The sequence below is a fragment of the Sinocyclocheilus grahami genome, unplaced genomic scaffold (assembly GCF_001515645.1).
Source record: "Sinocyclocheilus grahami isolate Dianchi unplaced genomic scaffold, SAMN03320097.WGS_v1.1 scaffold13.1, whole genome shotgun sequence".
Classification (NCBI taxonomy): domain Eukaryota; kingdom Metazoa; phylum Chordata; class Actinopteri; order Cypriniformes; family Cyprinidae; genus Sinocyclocheilus; species Sinocyclocheilus grahami.
Window position 1 is genome coordinate 2,910,656 of NW_015505192.1, and position 18,745 is coordinate 2,929,400.

The 18,745-nt window shown below is 36.8% G+C and overlaps 1 protein-coding gene across 7 annotated transcripts in view; it reads right to left on the bottom strand.

Annotated features, from left to right (window-relative positions):
- Positions 1-403: 403 nt before the first annotated feature.
- The window catches only part of LOC107599187 (Nance-Horan syndrome protein-like), a 107,586-nt gene continuing 89,244 nt past the window's right edge, over positions 404-18,745 (bottom strand). For 2 of the 7 annotated variants that reach the window (XM_016290709.1, XM_016290750.1), the window contains exons 3-11: positions 17,775-17,911; positions 17,609-17,653; positions 15,497-15,559; positions 12,163-12,358; positions 9,041-9,088; positions 7,369-7,500; positions 4,366-7,224; positions 4,140-4,263; positions 404-4,014 (exon numbers count right to left, since the gene is read on the bottom strand). In XM_016290709.1, coding sequence (XP_016146195.1) covers positions 3,396-4,014; positions 4,140-4,263; positions 4,366-7,224; positions 7,369-7,500; positions 9,041-9,088; positions 12,163-12,358; positions 15,497-15,559; positions 17,609-17,653; positions 17,775-17,911 — 4,223 coding nt within the window. In that variant the 3' untranslated portion in view covers positions 404-3,395. The remainder of the gene's footprint in view (positions 4,015-4,139; positions 4,264-4,365; positions 7,225-7,368; positions 7,501-9,040; positions 9,089-12,162; positions 12,359-15,496; positions 15,560-17,608; positions 17,654-17,774; positions 17,912-18,745) is intronic. The other 5 variants (XM_016290724.1, XM_016290757.1, XM_016290717.1 and 2 more) reach the window with 4 other exon arrangements.

Below are 18,745 nucleotides of genomic sequence, written 5' to 3' on the forward strand. Positions count from 1 at the left end.
GCTTTTCGAGGTACTTATCCCAGTTAGCATGTGCTTGTAGATCTATGCCAATTGATAAATGGAAAAATAAAATTGTTAATTTTCATCATTGGTGGCTCTCAGTTTTCTAACTAACCAAACCCACAGTGTTTAGTTTCAAAACGAAAAACTATGAAAACACCTGTCAAAGTGAAGCAGGTACTTGCTGTGTTCATATTCTAGTTTACACATTAACACTTCACTAACAAAAAGCCATTATTTTATTCCACTACAACATCTCAAACTCTATTAAAACCATTGCATCCTTGAGCTTTATATTTCATATAATGTTATGACTTAAAATGTGACACAATTTACCATACTTCACCCTATTCAGCATTATCACCTATATTTATAAATGAACATTTACACACACATGCAGACGTTTAAGTGTTTAAAGCAGTCACATTTATTGGCCTCTTCTATGCACATTTACTAAACAGCCAGACAAGCTGGCAAACGGTTTTAGAGACATTTTACAATGGGACTTTCCACAAAGCTTACTAAAAAATAAATACAAGACTCAAAGTGTTGCACAAATCAAAAATATACAAAAGCTTATAATTAATGTAAACTTTGAAAACATTTTACATAAGAAACACCCTGGAAATGATTTTAAAAGGTATTCTATTTACAAATTTGTACAAAAAAACAATTTTAGTTGCTTGAAGACTTCAGTCTAGTACCAGAAGAGACATCACGTAACTGTGTGTGTTCAGTACAGCAAGTGTTTGTCCAACTCTGAAATCCTTCGGTACACACATCTTTGCATGTTACCATTCACCAAGCATGCTTTAACTTTAACAATATGAGATTTCAATTCATAATTGCTTTTGCTATGTGTTAACTATTCCTGTTTAAATAGCTTTAGGCACAGCAATAGACAATGTGAAAACCTTCACAACATACTAAACATCAGTGCAAATTTTAAGGTTAGATTTTACAATGTTGGAATGGTAGCTTACAAAATCGTTTACCTCTGTCTTGGAGATGGATAGTGAAAGTCTTCACCTCCTTTTAGATTCGCAAATTTTTTTTATATTGCTCAGCTTTGTTAATGTGTGTTTTCCCCTTTGTGTATCATCAAAGCTAGTTAGTTGTTAGTGATCAAATAGTTGAGGACAGCTCAAATACCTGGTCCTGTAAATGATCCAAAGACTAAATCTCACCAAGCAAGGTAAATTGCAAACACACCAGAAGGTCAATGGTACAAAGGAGAGAAATGCCAAATACGTTACTGGACACCAAAGGATCGTTAACGTAGTAGCTTATGCTATTAATATAGTTTATATTATTTATAAGTGGTTTTATTTTCTGCATTAAATTCGTCTGTCTTTTAAAACCAGTGTTTTCCCACTAAAGCTTTACCTCTGAAAAGAAAAACATAAATCCATAAATAAATCTGCAGTCATGAATTTATCAAAGCCCAATATTTCATAAAAGCCAGCTAGACACTAATAATAATTTCGCTTTAATACCAAAATGAAAAACATGAGGTGGCTCTTGGAAACTGATTTAAAAAAAGAAGCCGAGAAAAACAATAACCAAAAGAGTAGTGCAAGTCCATGTTTTTTCATCTGTCCTTTGCAACCTTTTTTTTACAACCTCTTTCCTTTGCATCCTTTTCAGCACATCCTCAACACACACAGATTTATTTGTTGCTCCAGCAAAAGAAAGTCTTTATATAACTATCAAGACGCAAACCCTCTTACTTCAGACTTGCTCTGTCTCTCAATCTGACGTGACCCTACATCTCTGTAGTCTTTCTTTGGATATTTTACTGTCTGTGCTACAAACAGCAACAGCATTGAGAAAAGAATATGTTTTCCATCAGTTTCAAGGACTATACCCAACTTTAAGTCCTTCTCGTAACTTTCCTCATTGCCCTATCAACATTGCAAATTCAAACCCAAAGCAACACAAACTGCAAAAGCCTCCTGACCAAAAGCACTTCCACGACACACTTCTAAAAACTTCTACTTATCCTTCTACAATATTATTCTGCCATAGTCTGTTTACTACATATAAATGTTTTTGAAAAAGATTGTCAAGAGTGTTTCAATCTGATTTTTGACTAGAAACAGCTCATGGCCTCACAGATCTGATATCTTGGTGAGGCAAATTCCTTGATACGCTTAAAAAATTATGTACCAATATTGGCTCCTCTCTTAAGTTTTATTGCATGCAGTTAATTTGATCTATTAAAGTGAAATATATAAAAGCTACAACTACTGCGGTAGAGGCTTAATTTCAAGTTGGCTGTAAAATGCTTGCACAGTATTAGTCCTGCTGTGTGGGTCAGTGATCAATAACAAAAATCACTTCACAATGAGCAGAATCATTACTATATCAGAAACGACTGGTACAGTATTCACAGAATACATCTAGTGCCCGTGTTGTAGCTGTTGTTGTTTTTCTTAGATCAATTTATTGATATAGAAACAATGGGTTGATTTAAAAAAAAAAGAAATGTGCTTTAAAAAAGCTAAACACTGAATGAAAGGGAAGAATCATGTGGTCATTAATTGCATCATTGCTTTAAAATTATTAGATGTCGCATTAAAAAGCTCAATATCTTAAAAATGCCAAATAAGGACACAATTTGCCAGAGTCTGTTACTTTCTTAAGCTAATCTCATTAAAAATACTTATTAAAAAAAAATGCTTATTCTATATATAAATATTTATTTTCATGTCACTTTTTCTTTTGTGCCATTTTTGTAAGAATTCTCTAAAATTTCTGACATTTTCTCAGTACCAAAAGGAGTGCAAAATAGTGGTTGGCCATCAGAATATTCCAACACAGCTACATTTCTTGCCCAGTAAGATCCAGTTGCGGGCTAACTCAAAAGTTATTTGCCCGTTTATGCTACAGTTATACAAAAGGCCACTCTTTGATTGTCCCAAGCTGTCTGCCATAATCAGTTTGTGTTTAAGGTACAAGAAAGATTTTCCCTTCTTTTAACACCATCTGGACCCATTTTCACAGTTACCCTAGTACAGTACTGTTTTTATATTTCTAGACTATGCTAAATGTGTGTGACAATAAGCATCCACATTTGATTCACTGTGAATAATTACAAAGTGATGGATTTTTATGATGTAGTTTTCTCCACTCTCATTCTAAAATGAAAGGTACACAAACAAAGGATACACCTAAAATAAATATGCTCATGGAAGTTATTAGAACACCGCTACTGAAAATCATTATCTGAATGTTTTGATCTTCTTGATACAAAAGAGTACAGACACTACATAGTTTTGTCTACGGTTCACGGTCTTCTTAAGAACAGAATTGAGTATGCCAAGTGCCCAGCATTATTGACTTGATGTCAAAGATTGTGTATAGACTGATGCTAAAAGTCAAAGATTAATTTTTCAGGAGGAACGGTCATCGTGTGGGCTTCCATCTGAGTTTTCTGTTTCCCCTTCTGATATGGCCTGCATGGGGGCAGTGTACAGCCGACTGCGTGTACTGTAGCGGCTGCTATTTGCAGCTGGTGGCATCCTTGATCGGCCTTGTCTAGCTGAGGCAGATGTGGGAAAAGCTTTTGTGGAAAAGCCCTCAGCATAAGATTTTGGAAAGGGGCTGGGTATTTGCTCGGGAGTTCCCTCTGGAAGTTGCTGTTGTAAAGGAGAGAGCGGCTCCTCAAATGGTTTAGAATCCTCCATCAGGAGCTCACCGGGGCTTTTGGGTGCACTGGGGCTCTTTAGGATCTCTATAGCTGACATGCGATAACTGGAGTCGGACCGACTTCCCTTTTTCAACAGCAGCAATTTGAACTCTTCATTCGAGGTACTGGACTTTTTGGCACTCCTGTAAATTGAACCTGGGGCTCTCTGAGCCCCAGTTTGAGTAGATGGACTTGCAGGCATGTTTGGGGTGCTTGGCGAGGTTGCAGGATCAGTAGCAGAGCCATTCCCAGAAACAATGGCTAAACGGCTCCGCACTGACATTTCTCCAGAATCTTTCCTGCCCAGCATTTTTCGTTTTGACCTGAGATGGCAAAACACAAAACAAGAGACAATAAGCATTTTTTCGATTCAGTACTTTTTCAGATCATCAGTATACCAAAAATATATACCATAATAAAAAATATACCAGATAAACTTGAAACACACCTGTGAATCATGGCAAAGAGATCTTCTGTTGTGCGACTTTTACTTGGTGAAAGAAAAACGCTATCGTCCTCGGTTTTGGATTCGTCTGTCAGAGGGGACACAGTTGGATCGCTTGGTGTGGACTCTGAAATAGAAACTCTGAAACTCATTCCAATTCAACATGTCTAAAACATTACACAAAATGGCAGTTAGTTTACATCATAAAATAAATATTACACAAACAAACCTTTGCTAAAATAGTCCTCCGTGTCTGGTGTTGACCCTTCCTCTACATGTTCCTGTGAGGCACTTCTGGTTGGAACACCTGATGTTACAGATTCTTCTCCTGCACCACTGATTGGATAAGCTTGCAATGTCTTTAATCTTTGCTTGACAATATCAGGCACTTGGTCAAGACTTTCTGACCTTTTTGCTAGACCATTCTGACCAGGGCTTCCCTCATTTGGCTGAGATTTCAATGGCTTAATTTGCTCTAATTCCAGACTACTCTGGGCAAATAAATAATTTGAGGTGCTCACCTCTTCTGCAACTTCTTGAGAATTCTCAAACGTCACTTCATCCATGTTCAACTGCTTAGACTGGGCCTTAAAAGCAATCATGCTCCAAAGAGGTGATGGGGCTAATCGGTCATATCTATTTCTTGCACCAAAATGGCTTGCCATATTCTTAGCAGCTAGTCCATCTACTGGGGTAAACAGTGATTCACAATCATCCTGAGAGGAGGTTTCTTTGAGAAGTGGTATATAGGGTGGAGGCTTCCTAGTTTCATGGAGTTTATTCTGAGTAGGTGGGGTAATGATAGTCACAGTGGGACACTTAGGCCTAGTGGAAATATCAGTTATAGGCCGATCGTGGCTCCCTTCTCCAGATTTGCCAACTGAACGTAGCTGAACTGAACGAAGCACCGTAGGAGTGATGGCAAAAGGACTAGTGACTGCCAGCTCATCACTTGAAACTGAAGTTGCCAGACTCTCACGCTTGGTTTCTGCTGAAGCTGCTGCCTTTTGTTTGCTCTGGTGGAGGATGTGCATCTGGTTTTTGTGAATTGAAGGCTTGCTGACATTGGGAAGGGCACTTAGGTCAAGGTGGGAGGGGGGTATGACAGGCAATTCCAAGTCTTTTTTGGATGAGTACTGCTGCAAAGAAGCAAGTGAGGACTTCCTCTCTGGGACTTTGGGTTTCCTTTTGCCACCATTAGGGGACATTGGGTGAGCGTTTGGGAAGAAAGCCAACGGAAGAGATGATGTCGGTGTCTCTGACTGGCTTGAATAGCCACTGGAAGGTGATGCTAGACCTACCAGCTTTTCTGGTGAAGGCAATCTAAACTCACTTTCCACAGATGGTAGTGAAGGAGTGGTGGCCCTAGATCCTGACTGGGAAGTCTGGGATTCAGAGCTCTCCTGTGACTTAATGCATTCGATGACAGTGGTACCCGTAGCTGTGCTGGAATTTGACAATGATCTGTAAGGATCATTGGATTTCAAGTCATTAAGAAGCCAGAGATCTGCATAGTCTGACTGGACAGCTCCCTCATCCTTGAAGGAATGCGTTTCTGTGGAGCCAAACAAAGCAACTTCTGGAATCTCTGTAGAACTCACAACACCCCAAGCCCCCAGTGGCTCCTCACTCTCCAGCTGACTCGAGGAGCCTCCGTCTAACCCCACATGCTGTGTTCTCGCACCGGAAGACATAGATTTTTTCTGACCACCAGCAATCTTTGGTACGTTCTTGTCAGATGGAGGTCCAACATGGCTGCTTATTTTTTTCAAGGATGAGCTGCGTTTTGGTGGGAATGGCTTCACCTTTGGTTTCCTTAGAGAGAGACTACATCTCCCAAGTGTGTTTGTTTGATGTCCATATTCTGCCTGCTGCTGTTCTACAGATGCATAGTTAAACGTGAAGCTTTTGCTACCTTTAAGACCACAGTCAAAGTGCATGGAGGTATAGTAGCCCTCGGCATCTACAGAAAAGTGTGAGGTGGTGTCAGCCTTTTCAGAAGGTGGCTTATCTGTTAAACTTTCAAAAGTGGCTATGCTAGCAAAACTGGGACATTCTAGGGTATTCTCTGCCCTAGAGTGCTCAGGACTGAAGTCGGGGTGGCAAGGCATGTTGTGCCTGTAGTGTGGATAGCTCCACTCACCCTCACTAGCAGTGCTGACTCCCACATCATCAAGCATGTCAATCGCAGTGGAAGTGAATGAACCTGTCCTATGGCTACGAAGGCCTTGTGATCGATCTCCAGGATATGGATCAATAATGAAGCCTGTGGAATCATCATTAGTACTGGTAGCTGCATTCAACGATAGTTCTGAATCACAGTGGGATGATCCGGTGAGTGGGGGTGAGGCTGCAGGTGGAATGATCTCTGATGTCTGGGAGGGACATGTAGAACTACTGCCACTCCAATTGCCGCTTGAGGACTGGTGATCCTCCTTGTGGTCCATCTGGCTAGTCAGCACGCCAGCATTGGAAACGGAGTGAATGGGGCTACTGAACGTATCAGAACTGGAAGAAATCTCACAGCAACCCATGTCAGCTTTCCGAGGCAGATGGGATCGACCCCTCTCTATCCAGTCATGCTCTGTACATCCAGCATGCTGCTTGAATTTCAAACTGTTATGCTGGCCCTCTGGGATTGCCTGGTCATCAGTGCTTTCTTCATCATCTTTTAGAATATGTTCCCCGGGGACTGATAGGAAGTCATCTGACTCAAACGGGGACAGTTCTTCCTCCTCATCATCCTCATCACTGACATCATGACCATCGTCCACCAGTCGCCCTCCCTCACGCGGGAGACTTCGGGAACGCAGACGGGAGCCTACTGGGGCAGTGAACATTGTGTCAGAGTTGTCAGGCAGAGAAGATATGTTGCCCGTGGAATGGGACAGTGACACAGTCACGCCCTGCCCCCTTTGTGCTCTGATCCGTCTACGTGAGGGTGCAGCCCCAACAATCAGGAATTCTTCTGTCTGGCAACCAGAGTCCTTGGTGTTGAGACGAGAGAGCGTGAGATCCTCTTGGCAAATTTCAGGGTTGGTGTGGACTATCACGGTACGTTCTCTGGCCACTGGAGACTCGTCAGAATCTAAAAAGTGATGAAAGGATTTTTTCAGTAATAAATTAATGTTTTATTCATGCCGTTACTCTTATTATATGATTGTTCTATACTGTGAATAAACAAGTAAGGAAAACCTAAAGAGTAATAGGAGAATGTTACAGCTTCACACACCAAAATCCTGCTGCACTCGTCTGGGAATGCCAGTGATCGTTTTCCGTCTCCTTAGTTTCCTTCGCCGTTGAAGCACTGATTGCGAATGGACTAGTGAGCAGCGCACACTGGCCTCTCTGTCGAACCCAACCCCTGCAAAGAGCACCAGACATGTGAGAGGCTGTTGGGTGCAAGCCACTTTTTTCTACTTATCCCTCCCATGTTTCTCACACTCATAAACCACTGAGATTGTCATGCTAAATATGATATTTTAGTCATGATAATTGTATGTTCTTTTAATGAGAGTGTTTCTGAATTAAAAAAATAATTTCTTTAAATATTATTTAGCAATATTATATATACAGTATTTAAAAATATTGAAAGTTTTATATATTTACTATAATATTTCACAGTATAAAACAGTACTTTCACATATCACATATAAAAAAAATATATCTTCACAAGTTATGCATCATTATACAAGGTTAACAACACATCTCAGAAGAAAAAAATGCATGTAATATAAAATAATAAATGCAACAAAAAACGATGGTTTCCAATCACGTTAAAATATTTTAACTGACACAAAAATACATTGAACAGTATGCAATGTCATGGAAGGTGAAAGGAGCAACAGATTGAAGACATCAGAATGGGAAAAAAAACAGGGTTGAAAATGGGAGTATAACAGTTCCCGACCTTAGCCTTACTCTCTATACTGCAATCTGCTGCTGTACTCTTGATTTGAAGCTCTATTTGTTTTGATGTTTGTCCAGTGTCATGCATCATGACTCTCATGTGATTGCAGGCTTGGCCCTTTGAGCACCAATTACACCACTGTGCCTGTAATGTGCAATTTCCAGTCAGCACTGTCTTTGACTCAATCCTTGCTGACACGCACCTCAAAAGTCCCGTTCCAGTCAAGCCTGGAGTAGATATATTTGGCCTCTTTGTAATTCTAATGCAACTGATTAGCATGCACAAAACGCTTTCTTGACTCTTTGCATTTCTTGGCACAAAGTAAGTTACCACGACAACTAAGAACTTTTTTGTTTCAAATTTCATGACTTGCAGATTTTAACCTACTTTCCAGTGTGTCTAATGCTGTTATTATTCCAACGTATTTGGGTGATTCTTCAGTTTGGGCCCTTCTGACAACTAGAAAAATGAAACTTCTCAAAACCATGTTTCATCTATGTTAAAACCTTAATCACATGTCATGGAATAAAGAGGATCGGATCATGGCCTTATTCAACCTTCAACTAACAGCAATAAACAGAGGAGCAGCCCATGCTTTTAGTTTTTTTGCATATGAGGATACGCTCTCTGTCTGTCAAGCATTTTGCTGACGTGTTTTGTGGAAATTAGTGAAAGGTCTAAAAGTCTAAAATGGCATAAGTCTAAAGCAATCATAATCTACCATATATGTTTCAGGATTACTAACTGTTCATTTTTTAAGTTAGTAGCCACTTAGTGCTGACTTACAGTAGCATGGGCTAGTGATGTGAATACCGAATATAATTTTCTCATTAAATTAGGAAGCTACAACAGCCAAAATGAGAGTGTTAATATGGTTGAGATGGCAACCCCTTCTCTCTCTCTTCGCATGTCATTCTAGATGGTGATGGTTAGGGAATGAAGTGGCACTGATGCTGAAGGGGGGAACTTAATGGACATGTAAAAGATCTCTCACTTAGGAAAGCTGATATCGCTGAGGGGGAAGTAGCGTTGGCGCCCTCCTCTGAAAACAATACACGCAAAATTCAGCGTTCTCACAAGGTAATCCTTCTGTTCATTGATGCCAGAGGAGAACTTTGGTCAAGATGTTGATGCTCTCAATTAGATTGTTATGAGATGTAATATAGACTGTTCAGTAACACTTTATAATAACTTCCATTAATAAATCATTAACAAACAATATAGAATGCTTAACAGCTCATTAGTTAATATATAATCACATAGCTAGAAATATGAGTTAATGTGTTTGTTAATGTTTACTAATGAACTTATTAAATATTACCTAATGATTAACAGATCATTATATCATGTAAATATAAATATAAACAAAATGTTCTCATATAAACAGTTTAAACAGGGTTCCTGCATAGTAATCAAATTGATCTCCGTACACTGTTGACCCCTTAACCAACCCTTAAACCTACCCATACCACCAAACCTGTCCCTAACCTCACCCGTATCACACCTCTAAAGTGTTGTACATTAACAAAAGCTTTTTAAGGGGTCATGAACTGCTTCCACTGTTTTTTTTTATTTTGTACTGTTTACAAGTGGGGTCCACTTATAGTGTTATAAAGATTTTTTAAATCAAAATATGTCATAATTTAGAAGTAATAGGCTATTTTCTGTCCTGTTTTGACCCCCTCATTGGAACGCTCTGTTTGAATAGGTGTGGTGGATTGTAGACTTGGAAGTAAAAGCCCACTGCTGATTACTGTCGGATCCAATATGCTCCACACAGCATCATCTTTTAGTTTAAATCTTTCTGAAAATCCTGTGTCAAATTGCGCCTTGTTTATAAACTAATTTGTGGTAAAATGAATTGAACAAACTATCAAGTTCTTACTGATGCGATCTTGAACTTCATTAAAAATAAAGTTCATCCACTCTTTCCTAATGTTGAGATCAGAAGGAACTTGGCACTGCAAAACATTTTTGTTTGGTTTCTGCGTAGACCAGCGTTTGCCTCTCTAGTTAGTTACACTACGTGCGCGAATCAGTGGGCGGAGCTAAACAGGCAGTGATTTAGAAGCAGGCGTTGATCTTCTTCTGCGGAGGCGGTGTTTAGCCACACTATCACGTGACACATTCCACAACCTGAAGTTTGGCAGATTGGCTTCAATGTTTTTAGAATAATGAGAAAGTTTTGAGTTCTGAAACCTACAGGATGTTTTTATAGTACAATGACCTCTTACATGTATGATTTCTCAGTTCATGACCCCTTTAATCATTGTATAACACCTGTTAAAATAATTTGTAGATTTTCAAGATGTGCACGATCGTATGAATTCAAAGTTTGCTGACATTTGTAAGCATTTTAATTTACATGAAATAATGATCTGTTAATCATTAGGTAAAGTTCAATAAGTTCATTAGTAAACATTAACAAGCACATTATCTCACATTTCTAGCTATTTGAATATATATTAACTAATGATTTGTAAAGCATTATACAATGTATGTTAACGATTAATTAAAGTTATTATTATAAAGTGTTACCCACTGTTCCTGCAGAAAACTATCATAGCAAAATATGAAAGCCAATATCTTGTCATTTCTAGTGCAGGATTTCTAAAGGTTGAAATAGCTAATGCTAAACATTTGAGGTCAACAATTTGGGTTTTTTAAATGGCAGATGTTGAGGGCCGATAATGAGAACATTTAATAGTACGTGAAATACACAAAATACCTCAAATGTGACCCTGGATCACAAAACCAGTTGCTTGGGTATATTTGTAGCAATAGCCAAAAAAACATTGTATGGGTCAAAATTATCAATTTTTCTTTTATGGCAAAAATCATTAGAATGTTAATTTTTGATTAGTAATATGCATGGCTAAGAACTTAATTTGGACAACTTTAAAGGCAATTTTCTCAGTATTTAGATTTTTTTGCTCCCTCAGATTCCAGATTTTCACATAGTTGTATCTCGATCAAATATTATCCTATCCTAACAAACCATACATCAATGGAAAGCTTATTTATTTAGATCAGATGGTGTATAAATCTCAATTTAAAAAAAAGACCCTTATGACTGGTTTTGTGGTCCAGGGTCACAAATGTATTTATACAAAATAAAAGACAAAATGCACTAATTATTATGTTTAGGAACTACTACAACTACAGTTGTTTGTCAATGCCAAAAATGAATTGGCACAAAAGCTCCTGGCATTATCTGTTAAGAGTCTCTTACAGTGTAAAAAATTTGAAATAAAATGAAGATTATTGAAGAATGTTTTACTAGAAAATACTATTTCAGTGTTTCCACTTCAAAAGTTCAGAGTGTTACTTGCCATTTCTTTGCAATTTTTTTGTGAAATTCAACTTTAAAGGCAATTTTCTCAGTATTTAGATTTTTTTGCTCCCTCAGATTCCAGATTTTCACATAGTTGTATCTCGATCAAATATTATCCTATCCTAACAAACCATACATCAATGGAAAGCTTATTTATTTAGATCAGATGGTGTATAAATCTCAATTTAAAAAAAAGACCCTTATGACTGGTTTTGTGGTCCAGGGTCACAAATGTATTTATACAAAATAAAAGACAAAATGCACTAATTATTATGTTTAGGAACTACTACAACTACAGTTGTTTGTCAATGCCAAAAATGAATTGGCACAAAAGCTCCTGGCATTATCTGTTAAGAGTCTCTTACAGTGTAAAAAATTTGAAATAAAATGAAGATTATTGAAGAATGTTTTACTAGAAAATACTATTTCAGTGTTTCCACTTCAAAAGTTCAGAGTGTTACTTGCCATTTCTTTGCAATTTTTTTGTGAAATTTACTAGCAGTTTATGAGGAAAAATTGTTTCTACCAATTTTTTTACAGACTTACAACAACACTATTCTAATGGACCAAAGTTCTCCTTCAGTAGTGACAGCGTTACCAGACTTGAGCCCAATAGTATGTAGTTGAGCAATACTAAAATGAATGTAGCCTTTAATTTTCCTTATAATAATAAAAATGTATTTGACAAAAAAACATTATATATGCTATGAACTACCATTTAAGTGTCATACTCAGTCCTGACTCAGCATGCATTATCAACAGCAAACACTGGGGGCTTTTACCTGTTACGTTAATGGGAACGATGCATGAGGTGATGACTTGAGAGTCCGTCTTCATCTTCTCTTCTGGGGTGGGCAGTGGTAAGATTCCAGCCCAGTTGGTCTGTTTGTCCAGCGTTGAGGGCTCGTTTGGGATCGGGCACCTCGGCCAGTGGCCCAGAGCCACCACCTCTGAATCTGAATCCACTGGAGGAGCAACCTAGAACATGATTATGGTGAAGAATATGAGCTTAGTGAGGTTGGGAAAACTCTTATAGATGTATCTAACAAATCAATAATGGTTTCACTTGCTTTAATCTTTAAGACTCCATGAATTCACTTGATAAGTGCGGTTTATGCTTCTAAATTGATTTATTTCCAATTAAAACAGGAAGTTGGGCCTTTTATCGTATAAATAGCCAATGGTCTTTGTTTATGTCACAGTCATGATTTGCTAGGGATTTTTGCTAGTCAGTGGTTACAGCAAATGGACTAAAATTTGAGAATGCCATTATTGCTTTTGGTCAATTTTTCCTGGAAAAGAAGACTACATTTTCAATGCTTATGTGTGCTTAAAGTTAACTTTTAGCAGTGCACTTGCATACAGTATACTGTTGATGACTTCAGTGTTAAGAGACATGGATTAAAACCCACAAAAATCTATTTTGATTTCATGAGGTCTGTGGAAAAAGTGGAACAACATACTTAAAATTGGAGAACATTTACATTTTTTGTTGTAAAAGCTACATGCACATGCATAAAGAAGCATTGAAACATGCAAAGCAAATGACAATGGAGATGCATTAGCGTACAATAGTTTAAGGAAAAAAAGTTATAAGAAATGAAACAAAAGCATATCTACATGAAGCAAACAACACAATGCAAGTTCAATTCCTACTTTTCAGCTGTCACCCATTGCACCAGCTGAAGTACACTTGCTAAATCCTGTCAGATAGTTAGCAGTTAATTTAATCAGTTAACTTACCTTGTGGAGTTTAAAGAGTGTTAACTAAAAAGGTTTGGAGTGTTTAGTGGCTGTCACCCAGCCACATATGAACATGCACAGTGTTAAAGCTGTGATGTTGAGTCTTTGTGTGTCCCTTTCCCAGCCAGCCAATGAGGATCCCACAATAAACAGCAGCCCAAAAAAATGTGTTACCACGGAAACTTCTCCAAAAACCAGAGGAGGACGAAAAGAAAGAGTGAAGCACCACAAAAACAGACGGACAGAATCAAAGGGAGTTTATGACCGTTTTGTTTGCCAGCGCTGAAATGAGGGGCAAGGGGTGAAGTGGAGTTTTGGAAAACACGGGATCAAAGCAGAAGAAAAAGAAAAGGGAAAAAAAAGTGTATGGAGCCAAAATGAGCAGGAGAGGAGGGGGCTGGGAAAGAGCCAAATGTGACGGTTTGATTTCTCCATCTGGCTCTTGTTCAAAAGCTATTTTGATGAGCAAAGAAACGAGACATCGGGGGAATGAAAGAATGCCATTCATGAAGTTCTAGAGCAGAAAGAGAGAAACATAGATCGTAAAGGAGCATGAGGAAACAGGAGAAAGTGAAAGTTATAGTATGTCTGCAAGACCTGTGTCTAGGGTCCAAAATATAACTTTTGTCAATCTTGCAATAGTAAGCAATTAAAAAAATAAAAATAAAAATGAAAATCAGTTAACTAAATCATTTAACATGAACTAACAATGAAAAATGCATCTGTTCACATTAATGTACTAAAAACTATCATAACATAATACAATACATAATTAATAATACATTTGGAAAAGATTAATAAATGCTCTCTCTCTCTCTCTCTCTCTCTCTCTCTATATATATATATTACATTATATGGGACAAGCCAGTATGTAACAAAAATATGAACCATTATGATTTTGTTCCTCATATTTTCATTACTATGGCTTAATGTGAGGAATATCCCATCGATTCAATTATTGTGTCGCTAAATTGATTTCTGGAGGAAAGTGAAAAACATCTTGTGGTAAACTCACTGATTACAAAAACGTACACATCACAGCTGGTAACTTTAAAAGAAACAAAGATCATTTTTGTTATACATTAATTTTGGACCCTGTATATGCCCTAAAATGGATCAGAGAAGACAGACAACAGCAAGTGTGAGTTGAAGAGAATATTTCGAAAGGGAACTCATGACAGAGAGTGTCTGTTCGTGTGTTCACTCTCTAAAGCATCTATCTTGGAGTCAGGCACTCAGGCAGGGGTTTGTTAGAAAGCCACAGTGCCGGGAGTTGATGGTGAATTATACTTTTTGTGCCACACACACACACACACACACACACACACACACACACACACACACACACACACACACACACACACACACAGAGACAGCGGCTCTACCCTGGAAACCCTGTCATTAGGAAACCTCAGGCTTGCGCACTTCCGTGTGTGTGAGTTTCCCATAGACATTCCTTACATAGTATTTCAGGAGCTTAATGCTGGAGAGGCTATGAGAAGGGCAGTGTTTTATTAGTCTGTGCAAGTGTTGATTTATAGCATTACCAGTGTCAGAAACGAGGCCAAAGATAATGAAGATAATTCAAAGTGACTTGGATTTGCAAAATCATGGAAACTAATTTCCATGTTATTAACAAAAAATACACTACTGATCAAATGTTTGGTGTCTGTATAATTGTTTTAATGTTTCTAAAAGAAGTCTCTTATGTTCACCAAGGCGAACAGTAAAAACAGTAATATCGTGAAATATTATAACAACTTAAAATAACTGCTTTCTATTGAATATACTTTAAAAATGAATATATTTTAAAATATTAATTAAATAGTAATTTATTCTTGTGATGCAAAGTTTTTCAGGATTCTATTGTGAATAGAAGGATAGTCAATAAAAATAGTGATTTTTTAATGTTAGTGTATGCTCTTATAAAGGTCAAAAATGCCCCTGAAAATCGGTTCACACACATTTTCCATCATTCAGATTTGCACGCATACACAGATCATCATTTTGATGTTGGCATACCCAGATGAAAGTTGAGATGAACTGTAGATGTTAGACGGTAATAATAGCATCAGAAGAGAAGTTTTAAAGAATTCTAGATGTTAGACAAACACAAAAGAGCCCTGTTAAGATTTGGTTTACTTTCAGAATCTGCTTAAACGTTTATAATAAAACTCATAAACATTAAATAACTTTAACACTGACATGTCTTGAAGATTCTACCAAACCAAATCTTATGAAAGACTTTCTGATAAACCACTGATCTGGAAGCGGTTTCGGCCTCATCCCATGATTATGATTTGATTAGGGATGTAATACTGTTTCCAAATCAGCGTGAATGTAGGATTTAGGAGACGTTTGGGGGTAAAATACCTTTCTGCTCCACGGGGAAAAATGACAACACTCAGTAGGGGAGGAGGACCGGGTGCTTTGGAACTACAACACATACAAACACAAAGATGGACATGAATATGAGGGTGAACATGAACACAGCTATGAACACAATGAGGGTGCATCTGCTTTCATATTGGAACTGAAAGAACAGCCTTGATTCATTGTGCTTGTCAAAACACAATGAGATAATAAAGATTTAGGTGATTATATATAATTAAGAAGTCGTCCTCAATTGTGCATCACTGAAACATTTACATCACCCAATTCACATACAGAGTTATTATGGATTATGAACTGGCATTTTGGCCAAAAGTGACGATTTAAAGTTAAAATGCTTTAATGTTGGATTTTTTTTTCTTACAAATACACAGCTTTTCACAAGATGTTCATTGATGGACTGGAGTGGTGTGGATTATTGTGATGTTTTTATCAGCTGTTTGGACTCTCATTCTGACGGCACCCATTCAGATCCAATGGTGAGCAAGTGATGCAATGCTATTCCTTTAAGTCACGGTGTACTATGTAAAGATATATAATCCAGCGCAACTGAATGAACTCCTGTCAGCAAACCATGAACGTCCTGAAATAAATATTGTTATTATAGGAGGTTTAACAAAGAAATGAAGGTTGTTTGTTCACATGGCCGCACGGTTGGCTGCAAAAGAGGAGTTATTTTCATAATGACCAGCCTGGCACAAATAAGTAAGTGCTTAATGTCCTTAAAGCACGACATCCAGAGAGAGACACTCCCTGTTTTTTTAAGATCAGCTGGATCAAAATAATCATTAAATAATCATTCGACTGAAATGACTACTTATGCAAAGGTTAAAAAAAAGAAAGAAACTGGCAACCTGGCTAATAGAGTTGTTTACCTGCATCTGCTTTATTCACAATGAATCCTAGATACAAACTACGAGACTGAAAATGAATAAATAATCTAAAACATTTATGAACATCAATGCAAAGAAAATTTAAAATCATCTCTAAATTACTGTAAAGTGTACATGCATGCTGATAACATGCTTTGCACGGTATGACCCTTGTGAAAAAGAAGTGTGCTTTATTGTATCGAATGTGCACTTGTAGTGTAAAATCCTAAACGTATATTTTTAAGCAGACGATACTATAATATTAATGAAATAAAAGTGTACTTATAATAAGTGTAGTTAAAGACTACACTTTTATATATTTCTTAAAACACTTGAGTACTTTTAAAAATGGCACTTTCGAATAGTCAAATGAATCATTTCAATTAAAATACATTTTAAACCTTTATGTTTTAAAAATCTTTTTATGGTAACACTTTAGATTAGGGACCAATTCTCACTACTATCTATTTGCTTATTAGCATGCATTTTACTAGTATGCTGGCAGTTTATTAGTACATATAAACAAATATTCTGCATCCCAAATGAGACCCAATACCTAAACCTAACAACTACCTTACTAACTAAAATCAAAATTCATCATGTGAAAACTATGAACATTTTGTTGTTTTTGGTATAGCGCCTAAACAAAATCTCAAAGGAACTTCAATTTTTGTGATATCAACTTCAAATTTGGAACATAACTTAGTTAGACATACACCTTTGACTTTATAGCAATTTTTAGATTCCAAAATATTTTCTAAAAAAATTATTTTATATAAAAGTGCAGTACATTTTCTTTACAGTAAACTCTACAGTGTACATTTTTTTTTGTACACTTTCATTTTTTTTTTGAAATGCCAAACTTAGGTCTGTCTTCCAAATCATTCATGAATTACATCCGTTTAAGTTTGTGCATTTTCATGTCTATGTTCAGAAAGGGGGGTGACAGTTAAGAGATTAAAGATAACATACTAATTCAATTTAGATGTACTAAATTGCAATTTCATTAAATATATATATATATGTGTTCAAAAACATTCCATTCAGTTTGCACTTAAGTATATGCTTTTAAAGAATATTATTTGTGTAATAAGTACTTTTTTGAAAAGTATGCTAAAGTGTACTACTTTTTCACAAGGCAAAAATACAAAAATAAAGGACAACCAGGATGGATTCATTCAGCTAAATTTAAAGATCTCCATGCAGTGCAGCGCGTGTTTACCTGTGCTTGTGTTGTCTGAGTTTCTATGTCTCTCTCTGTCCTTTCCTAAACACATAGACACACTCTGTCATAACAGACACAATCAGCAACACTCCGTCTACAAGAAATCACTCTAGATCAGAGCTCCAGTAACACACATTGTGCAGGCAGACAGGCAGATGTTTACCGTGGTGAGGTGTCTCTCTCTCTGCTGGCGTCTGCAGTGCACCTGGGGCGATGGGTAGGTGGGCATGGACGGAGCCATGGAGATGGAAATGGTCACCCTGCGCTCTCTCTCGCTGACCTCCTGCCTCTGCTGCTGGTCTGATGAGCAGTTTCACACACAACAGACAAATCCATCAGACCTTTCTATCAACTAGACACAGGTTTTTAGGAATAAATCATGTCTGGAGCACAAACAGTGCTGGACGAGTTACACTGAAGTTGAACACTTACTGTTGGGGTTTGTTCAAAACACTAACCTTAACTAAGAGTAATATAATAACAGTGATGCTTGCAAGCACCACTAGCACAAATAGCATAGTGTGAGTTATATGAAATCATCATAATAATAATAAATCATAATAATGATGTTTCTATTTGTCCTTCTTTCAATTGTTTTACTGTTGGTTCTTTTTGGTTTTGGATTTACATTTTGACATTTTTAATTGATATGGAAAGTGCAGATTTAAAGATTTAATGTATCATAGCATGTGGATCATTTTTGTCATCTGACATTATTTTGCTGTTTTTGCCACTTTGCTTGCATTACATATACATTCTGTTTTAAGAATTTACATTTTCATATTATTATTATAGTGTTAATAGTTCTATCCTGTCATTTACAGTGTTGTTATTGTTGACTTCAATTAAAATGAAATCTAAAACTATTATATAGCTTACATGAAATATAAATATTAAATGAAAAATAAAAAAAACAAAATTAGAAATGTAACCAAAACTAACTGAAATAAAATAAATGAATGCTATATATATACATATATATATATATATATATATATATTATGACAAAAATGACAAAAGCACTTAAAAATGACTAAAAGTACAATTATATATATAATAATATAATTATATATAATTATATGAAAATAATATTCTGTCAATTATAATGTCGCTATTGTTGACTTAAAACTAAAA